Source organism: Penaeus vannamei, chromosome 2 (genome assembly GCF_042767895.1).
Source record: "Penaeus vannamei isolate JL-2024 chromosome 2, ASM4276789v1, whole genome shotgun sequence".
Taxonomy (NCBI): Eukaryota; Metazoa; Arthropoda; class Malacostraca; order Decapoda; family Penaeidae; genus Penaeus; species Penaeus vannamei.
Genome location: NC_091550.1, coordinates 4,279,122 through 4,289,121, shown reverse-complemented (window position 1 = coordinate 4,289,121; position 10,000 = coordinate 4,279,122). Strand labels below are relative to the sequence as shown.

General features: G+C 40.8%; 1 protein-coding gene across 1 annotated transcript in view; it reads left to right on the top strand.

Annotated features, from left to right (window-relative positions):
• LOC113806022 (microtubule-associated serine/threonine-protein kinase 3) overlaps positions 1 to 10,000 on the top strand; it is a gene marked incomplete in the record, with an annotated part of 279,433 nt that overhangs the window by 208,427 nt on the left and 61,006 nt on the right. Inside the window, 1 exon segment of the mRNA XM_070128886.1 lies at positions 7,330 to 7,387. Within this exon segment, the coding sequence (XP_069984987.1) occupies positions 7,330 to 7,387 (58 nt within the window).

Below are 10,000 nucleotides of genomic sequence, written 5' to 3'. Positions count from 1 at the left end.
CAAAGTGCCATCAATCACCTGCAAGAGACAAAGAAGAGAATATAAACAAAATAATCTAATATATTTTAGGTTTGAAGTCACTTGAAGTATACTTAGAAGGGACTCGAACCCAAGTATACTTAGTATATACTTGAATGATACTTATAATATACTTGAATAATAAATAATGAATACGTATACTTAGTATATACTTGAATAGTATACTTAGTATATACTTGAATAGTATACTTAGAATATACTTGAATAATACTTATAATATACTTGAATGATAAATAATGAATACGTATACTTAGAAGGGACTCGAACCCAAGTAGAGAGTATACTTAGAAGGGACTCGAACCCAAGTGGAGAGTATACTTAGAAGGAACTCGAACCCAAGTAGAGAGTATACTTAGAAGGAACTCGACCCCAAGTAGAGAGTATACTTAGAAGGGACTCGACCCAAAACAGAGAGTATACTTAGAAGGGACTCGAACCCAAGTAGAGAGTATACTTAGAAGGGACTCGAACCCAAGTAGAGAGTATACTTAGAAGGGACTCGAACCCAAGTAGAGAGTATACTTAGAAGGGACTCGAACCCAAGTAGAGAGTATACTTAGAAGGGACTCGACCCAAAACAGAGTATACTTAGAAGGGACTCGACCCCAAGTAGAGAGTATACTTAGAAGGGACTCGACCCCAAGTAGAGAGTATACTTAGAAGGGACTTGAACCCAAAACAGAGAGTATACTTAGAAGGGACTCGAACCCAAGTGGAGAGTATACTTAGAAGGGACTCGAACCCAAGTAGAGAGTATACTTAGAAGGAACTCGAACCCAAGTAGAGAGTATACTTGGACTCGAACCCAAGTATAGAGTATACTTAGAAGGAACTCGAACCCAAGTAGAGAGTATACTTGGACTCGAACCCAAGTAGAGAGTATACTTAGAAGGGACTCGAACCCAAGTGGAGAGTATACTTAGAAGGGACTCGAACCCAAGTAGAGAGTATACTTAGAAGGGACTCGAACCCAAGTGGAGAGTATACTTAGAAGGGACTCGAACCCAAGTAGAGAGTATACTTAGAAGGGACTCGAACCCAAGTAGAGAGTATACTTGGACTCGAACCCAAGTATAGAGTATACTTAGAAGGAACTCGAACCCAAGTAGAGAGTATACTTGGACTCGAACCCAAGTAGAGAGAATACTTAGAAGGGACTCGAACCCAAGTGGAGAGTATACTTAGAAGGGACTCGAACCCAAGTAGAGAGAATACTTAGAAGGGACTCGAACCCAAGTAGAGAGTATACTTAGAAGGGACTTGAACCCAAAACAGATAGTATACTTAGAAGGAACTCGACCCAAAAAGAGAGTATACTTAGAAAGAACTCGACCCAAAACAGATAGTATACTTAGAAGGGACTCGAACCGAAGCAGAGGCAGTCTAGCATACAAGTCGAATCTCCATAAGTAGCTAATCCATATACAATAGGCCGGATAAGACAGGATTAAGGGGGTCTATCTCCCCTGACATCCGAAAATAGCTGCCTGATGCGAGAGATTTAGCACTGATGCTTGTGATTGTTCCATGAGTATGTTAGAGTATGCTGATTATGCCGCGTTATGCCGTTATTTGTTCAATACCTGTTTGGTGGTTCTGTGATCTTGTTTGGGAATCGATAGTGGTATGTATATCATGTGTATGTTTATGTGTATGTGGACGAGTATTTATGTACGGTCATGCATTATGTCTGAGCACTTTTTTATTTATTTAGTTTCTTTTTTTATTTACTTTTTTTTGATAACGTATTTCTTTGTTGGGTTGTAAGTAAACATTTTCTAAGTACTGAATCAGTTTCGATGTTTATGTTTTATGTGAATCAGCTGTTTTGATAAGTCTGTATTATTTGTTTAATTATCCTTGTATAAATGAAAATTACGGTGTTGGATTAATCAGTTATTGCAATGAAAGTGATTTTTTACGTATTATTAACTTCTACGACTCTTGATAAGTTTAAAAGATCAGCTAACTTGTTTATCTTGCGTAAATAGCTGACTTTCTATTCTTTCGTAATTTCTTAGCTCTATCTTGACGTAATAATAATGATAATAATAATGATGATAATAATAATGATAATGATAATTATAATAATAATGATAATGATAAGAATAATGACGATAATAATGATAATGATAATGATAATAATAATAATGATAATAATAATAATGATAATAATAATAATGATAATAATAATAATAATAATAATAATAATAATAATAATAATAATAATGATAATAATAATGATAATAATAATAATAATGATAATAATGATTATAATAATAATGATTATAATAATAATAATAACAATGATAATGATAATGATAATAATAATAATGATAATAATGATAATAATAATGATGATAATAATGATAATAATAATGACAATAATAATAATGATAATAATGATAATGATAATAATAATGACAATAATGATAATGATAATGATAATAATGACAATAATAATAATAATAATAATAATAATAATAATAATAATAATAATTCACTCACATGGCTACGTAAAAGACATAACATAAAAGACTGGGAGCGCATACATTGTGCTACCGTATCATCGAAAAATATACGTAGTTGGTGGCCATTTCCCCTCTCGATGGCTTCCTATAACGAACACTTTACGCTGAACCGAAGAACACGAGGGCTTTCGAGCAGTACCGGAGACCGAAAGAGGGAATGAGGAAGTATAAGAAAAAAAAAGAAAAAGAAAAGAAGAAAAATGCAGAGGGAGTATGCAGTGTTATTATTTTTTTCAGTTTTTTGTTTTTGTTTTTTGTTGTTGTTTTTAAGGTTTCCCGGCTGGCGCAACTTCACAACTCGCATCGCCGGAGTAGTTGAAATAGTCGAGATTCCTTTGCACAAGATGAGGGGATTGAGAGTGTAAAATTAAGAAAAAAAAATGACGGTCGAGGGAACAAAGCGTTATGCAACGTTCCAAAAGGGAGGGGTGAGGGGGGTGGGGTGTGGGGGTGGGGGGGCTCTGCAACGGCCCTTGTACCTAATTCACGAGTCTATTGATCATTTCATTTAGGGAAGAAAGGGAATTAGATTCTTTAAGAGATGTGGAGAGTATTGGCGGTATTTGGGCACAGTGGAGAGTTGTCGTGGAAGAGTGAACAAGACGGTAAGAAGTCGATAAAGATTATAGATAGATCGTTCTTTCGAAAATGGCGCCAATATGTCGGTATATATCATAGCCATCGTGATTTCTGTAAGTATTTGAAGTCAACGTATAGAAAAGCATTTTAAACGAATCTAAAAAACAAAAACAAAAAATCATTCTTGGTATAAACCTGTATAGTGAGTGAATCGAAATCCCACACAATATGAAAAAAATAAGAATCGAAAGAGTAATTTACAATAAAATCATTTATGAACGCGACAAAAACAAGAATCGAAATAGTAATTTACGATAAAATCCTTTCTGGATTCCGTTTTCTTTCGCCTCTCCGGATATTTTAGTCCGCCCTCGATACGCGGACGAGAAAAAGAGTGGTGCGTGCCTGAGACAACACCATCATTTCAAGTAGGGGAGGCTGTGCTATTTTAATCGGAACACTTAGGAACACTTTCCGGCCACAAGAGAATTAAAGTGAGGTCCACTTTCTTCTGTTCGACAACTCACTATGAGAATGCATCGCAAGTGACATCGTTATTGTGACGTTGAGGGAGTGACATCGCAAGTGATATTGCAAGTGGCATCGCAGAGGGACGTCGGAAGTGGCATTCCAAATGGCATTCTAAGTGACATTCCAAGTGGCATCCCAAGTGACATTCCAAGTGGCATCCCAAGTGACATTCCAAGTGGCATCCCAAGTGACATTCCAAATGGCATTCTAAGTGACATTCCAAGTGGCATCCCAAGTGACATTCCAAGTGGCATCCCAAGTGACATTCCAAGTGGCATCCCAAGTGACATTCCAAGTGGCATCCCAAGTGACATTCCAAGTGGCATCCCAAATAACATCGCAATTGACATCCCAAATGACGCAAGTGGCATCCCAAACGACATCGCAAGTGACGTCGCCAGGAAGCTCCTTTTCCGAACACCAAGCTGCGACTCCCGGAAGCCGCCGAAGAGTGCCCTCCAAGGCGACCGCTGCCCTTAACGTGGGCGCCTGTGAGTGCCTCCTCTCTCGGGTCGGGGAGTTCGAGGGGGCGGCCGAGAAGTCTTGCAAACGCGGTGTCAGCACGCACGCGACCTCCCCTTGGCACCCTTCCCCCCCTCCTCCTCTTCTCCTTGGCACCCTTACCCCCCTCCTCTTCTCCTTGGCACCCTTCCCCCCCCTGCATCTTGCCCCCTTTCCCTTCCCCCCTCCTCTTCTCCCTTGGCACCCTCCCCCTCTTCCCCCTTGGCACCCTCTCCCCCCTCTTCTCCCTTGGCACCCTCCCCCTCTTCCCCCTTGGCACCCTCTCCCCCTCTTCTCCCTTGGCACCCTCCCCCCCCTTCATCTTGTCCCCTTTCCCTTGTCCTCTTCCTTGACCCTCTTCCTTCTGATTTTAATTTATTCATTGTCTTCTTCTGGTTTCTTCATTCTTGTTCTTGTTTTTGTTCTTTCTCCTTCTTCTTCTTCTTGTCTTTATTGTTGTTGTTCTTTCTCCTTCTTTTTCTTCTTCTCCTCCTCCGCTTTCTTCTCCTCCTCTTTCTCCACCTCCCCCTTTCCCCTACGTCTTTCCCTTTCCCCTCTTCTTCCTCCCTCCCCCCCACCCTCCTCCTCCTCTCTCGTCTTCCTCTCTCCCATCCTCCTCCCCTTCCTCAGTGGCGATGAAAACAGGAGCGCCAAAGTGAATAGTTATTCAGTTCTCGAATTTATTTATCTATATATGTCATTGTGTTTCTATTCATTTATTTTGTTTTTATTTTTTGCCAATATCAGACTTTTCCGATTCACAGTCTTCATACTATTTTTTTAATGCGATTTACGAAAATAGATTAACTCTTTCCATCAACTGCGATTATGATATTATGCATTTGATGATAAATAAAACGAACTACGCTTGCAAAATGTTAGAGGTAACCAGGAAAGGGGGAGATATTTCAACCTTTTGCGGCCCCTGCAATCTCATCCCCAGCACGCCACAGCATTTTCCCTTCCCCCAATCCCTCTCCTCCTCTTTCTCTTCTTATCTTCTCTCTTCCTCTCCTCCTTCTCTCTTTTTCCGACCCCCAATCTCTTCAAACTTCTCCCTTCTCTCCCTCTTACTCTTCCCCCCCCTTTTCTTCCCCTCCTCCTTCTCTTTTCTTCCTCTCCCTTCCCCCTTTCTTCCCCCTCCTCCATCTCTCTTCTTCCTCTCCCCCTCCTCCTCTCTCTTCTTCCTACCCCTTCTCTTCCCCCTCCTCCCTTCTCTCCCTCTTCCCCTTCCTCATTTCTCTTCTTCCTCTCCCCCTCTTTCTTCTTTCCCTCTTCCCCTCTCCCTCCCTCCCTCCCCTCCCCCACCCCTCTCCTTCCCTCTTCCCCTCCCCCACTCTCCCTCCCTCTATCCCCTCCCCCACTCTCCTTCCCTCTTCCCCTCCCCCCCTCTCCCTCCCTCTTTCCTCCCCCTCTCTCTCCCTCCTCTCCTCCCTCTCTCCTCCCTCTTGCCTTCCCTCCTCCTCATGTACCCTCTCCCTCCCTCCCTCCCTCTCCCTCCTCCTCATGTACCCCCCCTCCCCCCGTCTCCTTCAACACGCCCACGCGCCCGGAGTCGAGTTTGGGAATTATGTTAATTTTATTTTCGTTTTCTTGTCTTTTATTTTGATTTCCTTGTTTGTTTTGGTTTTCCTTTGTATGTTGATTTGCTTTTATTTCTTTCTTTTTATTTTCAAATTTAGTTATTTTTATACATATTTTTTTATCTGTTTGTTTGTGTGTTTTATATTTCTTTTGTTTTTTTCTTTTTTTTCGTTTTCCTTATCGTTATTCTAATTATTTGATTTATATTATTCCATCTTTCTGTTTTTTTTCTTATTTCATTTTAAGATTCATATTTTTTATCCTTATATTTATGATCGAGCTTTGGAATTTAATTTTAGATCCTATTGTGGGAAGCTGTTTAGGTCTTAACCCTTTATGTGCCGACTGCGTTAGGAAAACATGAGGTATTTGGGATATTCTTGGGGTGGAGTGAAGGTCGGTATTTGCATGCGTTTGTGCTCGGAAATTACGCGAGTTTTATGCCGAGTTTGTGCTGGGTTTGGTGGGGAGTTGTTGGGGGGTTGGTGGGGATTTGTGCTGGTTTTGTTGGGGGATTTGTACTAGGTTTACTTGGAATTTGTACAATTTTGGGGGGAATTTGTACTAGTTTTGTTGGGAATTTGTACAATTTTGTTGGGAATTTGTACTAGTTTTGTTGGGATTTTGTTCTAGGTTTGTGGGGAATTTGTACTAGTTTTGTTGGGGATTTATACAATTTTGTTTGGAATTTGTACTAGTTTTGGGGGGATTTGTACTAGGTTTGTTGGAAATTTGTACTAGTTTTGTTGGAAATTTGTACAGGTTATGTTGGGAATTTGTACTATGTGGACTTAAACAATTGAGTTTCATATAGAATTTTCTTGCTTTTTATCCCGAACTGGAATATTTTATCGTTCGTTTAGTGCAGTGATCCTTACTAATTTTAAAAAAATAATCTTTAATTTATGATATTGACTGATGTCTTCCCATCATCGCAGTATTGCAGACAGATATTTATTCGTCTTCTTTGGTCGTAGAAATTGCCATCCTATGCTCTCGTTCCTTACCATATTGTATTAATTTATTATATTTATTTTTTACTGCAGTGCATTGTTTGATTTAGAATTTTCTTGATTTTTATCCCGAAGTGGAATATTTTACCGTTATTTACTGCAGTATCCGTCACCAATTAAATAGTAAATAATCTTTAATTTATAAGATATTGACTGATGTCTTCTTCCATCGCAGTATTGCAGAAAGATATTAATTCGTCTTCTTTGGTCGCAGGAATATAGCATCCTATGCTCTCGTTCCTTACCATATTGCATTAAAAAATTATTATTTTTTATTATTATTATTATTGCAGTGCATTGTTTGATTTAGAATTTTCTTGCTTTTTATCTCGAACTGGAATATTTTACCGTTATTTACTGCAGTATCCGTTACTAAGTGCACAATAAATAATCTTTAATTTATAAGATATTGATTGATGTCTTCTTCCATCGCAGTATTTCAGAAAGATTTTAATTCGTCTTCTTTGGTTGCAGGAATATAGCATCCTACGTTCACGTTCCTTACCATGATGCATAAAAAGTATTAATTGATGTTTTTTCTTTTATTGCAGTGCATAAGATCAAGAACAATATGTCTCCGTGTGAAGAGAAGAACAGGAAACAAATTAGGTGAGTATTTTATTTGATTCTTGTTTTGTTCATTCTTTATTCGTCTGAATTTAGTCTGAATTGTTGTTTATTTGGGTTGTTTTAAACGATGTTTTTCGTGTTTTCTCTCAATTGTTGTTTAAATTGCACAATTGTTGTTTATTTGGGTTGTTTTAAGCGTTGCTTTAGAAATGTTGTTTTTTCTTGACGGAAATCGGGTTTGTTATCGAGGTCAGTGATTGGTGAAGTATGAAAGAGAGAGAGAGAGAGGAAAAGAGGAGAGAGACAGAGAGGGAGAGAGGGAAAGAGGGGAGAGAGAGAGAGACAGAGAGAGGGAAAGAGGGGAGAGAGAGAGACAGAGAGAGGGAAAGAGGGGAGAGAGAGAGGAAGATGGGGGGAAGAGGAGAGAAGGAGAGAGGGAGGGAGAGAAGGAGAGAGAGAGGGAGAGAAGGAGAGAGAGAGAGAGAAGGAGAGAGAGAGAGAGAGGGAGAGAAGGGAAACTGAGAAAGGGTAAGCGGCAAAGAGGAAAAGAGCGAGAGAATAAACAATACAGATTAAGAGATTGGATTCTATCCAATACACTGCATTGTAAAAATATTGGGATAATAGATAGATACAGTAAAGAAATGTATAATTGCTGCATGTTTAGATGACCTACCTCTGTCTCTTTGTTACTTCGGAGGAAATGCGAAGTCCCCCCTGAAAATACCATTTTCTGTTTTTCAGTCTTATGTTATGTGTAGGTTTTCTTTCAAGGGATACTTTTGTGTTTTGGATATGCAGCGTGAGTTGGCCTTTTAATCTCTTAGGTTTATTTCTGGTTCTCTACTTCTTGTAGTGTAATTAGACAGCAAAAGCTCCTAGTTGAAACCATTTAAAAGAATCCTTTTAACGTTTAATTTTAAAGTCGTTATTGTACAAAATATTTTATGAATTCTTCACCATTGTTTCTTCATCTCCGCCTTTTTCGTTCATTCAGTAAGAAATAGATGTGTGTGTGTGTGTGTGTGTGTGTGTGTGTGTGTGTGTGTGTGTGTGTGTGTGTGTGTGTGTGTGTGTGTGTGTAGATAGATAGATACCGAAGTAAAGGAAGACAGATAAATAGAAAGGGTAAAAGGAAGAGGACTTGACACGAATAATGTATCGAAAGCGTTTGTCGAGAGGCAGAAAGAGAAGGCTAAAGGCGAGCGAGCGAGAGAGAGAGAGAGAGAGAGAGAGAGAGAGAGAGAGAGAGAGAGAGAGAGAGAGAGAGAGAGAGAGAGAGAGAGAGAGAAAGAAGAAGAGAAGAAGAGAGAGAGAGAGAGAGAGAGAGAGAGAGAGAGAGAGAGAGAGAGAGAGAGAGAGAGAGAGAGAGAGAGAGAGAGAGAGAGAGAGAGAGAGAGAGAGAGAGAGAGAGAGAGAGAGAGAGAGAGAGAGAGAGAGAGAGAGAGAGATGCGAAACCACGTAGCAGGGTCGCCATCGGGTCAGCCATCGCCGTGACACCTACCAGACTGCCAGGGAAGGAAAGCTAAACCCGGGTGTTTTTGGTGCACAAGGTCACCCAGAGAGATATTTGACCCAGCCTCGCACACGCAGCTTTCCTTGTCAGCCATCCTCGCGCCATTTTCCCTCTGGCTTTTGCGAGAATGTAGTTTTATGTAAGGAATTTAAGGAATATGTGTGTATTGTTTCTGTTTTGGCAATATATATATTTTTTTAATTGACGAATTTGATATATATTTTTTTTTGTGGGGGGGAGGGGCTAGTTAGGTTGAGTCAACTTTTTTTCTCTTCTTATTTTTATTATTATTACACTTTTTTAGGGGAGTGGGAGGGAGGGATGGAAGGGTAGCTAGTTCGATCGAACCTCCCCCCCCCCTTCTGTTTTTTTTTTAATTCTCATTTTGTTGTTATTGTTGTTGTTGTTTCCGTCTCTTGCAACCTCTTCCCTCTGTGAAATATATTTACCTCACTATGTGCAGTATATTAAGCCGTGGGCGGTTTGTATTTAATGTTTGGAATATACAGCCCATTATCCCCCCACCCCCACCCTCCGTCCCCACCCCCACTCCCCACCCCACCCCCACCCCCACCCCCAACCCCAACCAACTTCACCACCCCACCCCCACGTGATGTATGAACTGCTCTGTGTGCGAGTGAGTCTGATATGCGAGTTGCGTGGTAAAGGGGGGGGGGCGGGGAGGAGGGGGGAGGAGGGGGGTAGAGTGGAATGGCCTGGGCTGTTCTAAAAACCTCCCTACGTTCTTTCACGTACAGGTTGCTTTGTGGGGGAGGGGGAGGGGGAGGGGGCGGGGTGGTAGAGGTTGAAATAAAGTGTTAATTGTTTTTGTGATTTATTTGATAGGTAGATATGGACATGGGGAAGGGGTGAGATAAGAGGGAGGGAGAGAGTGGGTGAGAGTGAAAGTGAGAGGAGGGACAGGTAGAGAGTGATAGTAAAAGTAAGAGTGAGAGTGAGAGGAGAGGAGAGGAGAGGATAATAAGGGAGAGAAGAGTGAGAGTGAGAGCGAGAGTAAGGGCGAAGGGAGAGGAGAGGGAGAGGAGAGGAGAGGAGAGGAGAGGGAGAGGAGAGGGAGAGGAGAGGAGAGGGAGAGGGAGAGGAGAGAGGGAGGAGAGGAGAGGGAGAGGAGAGG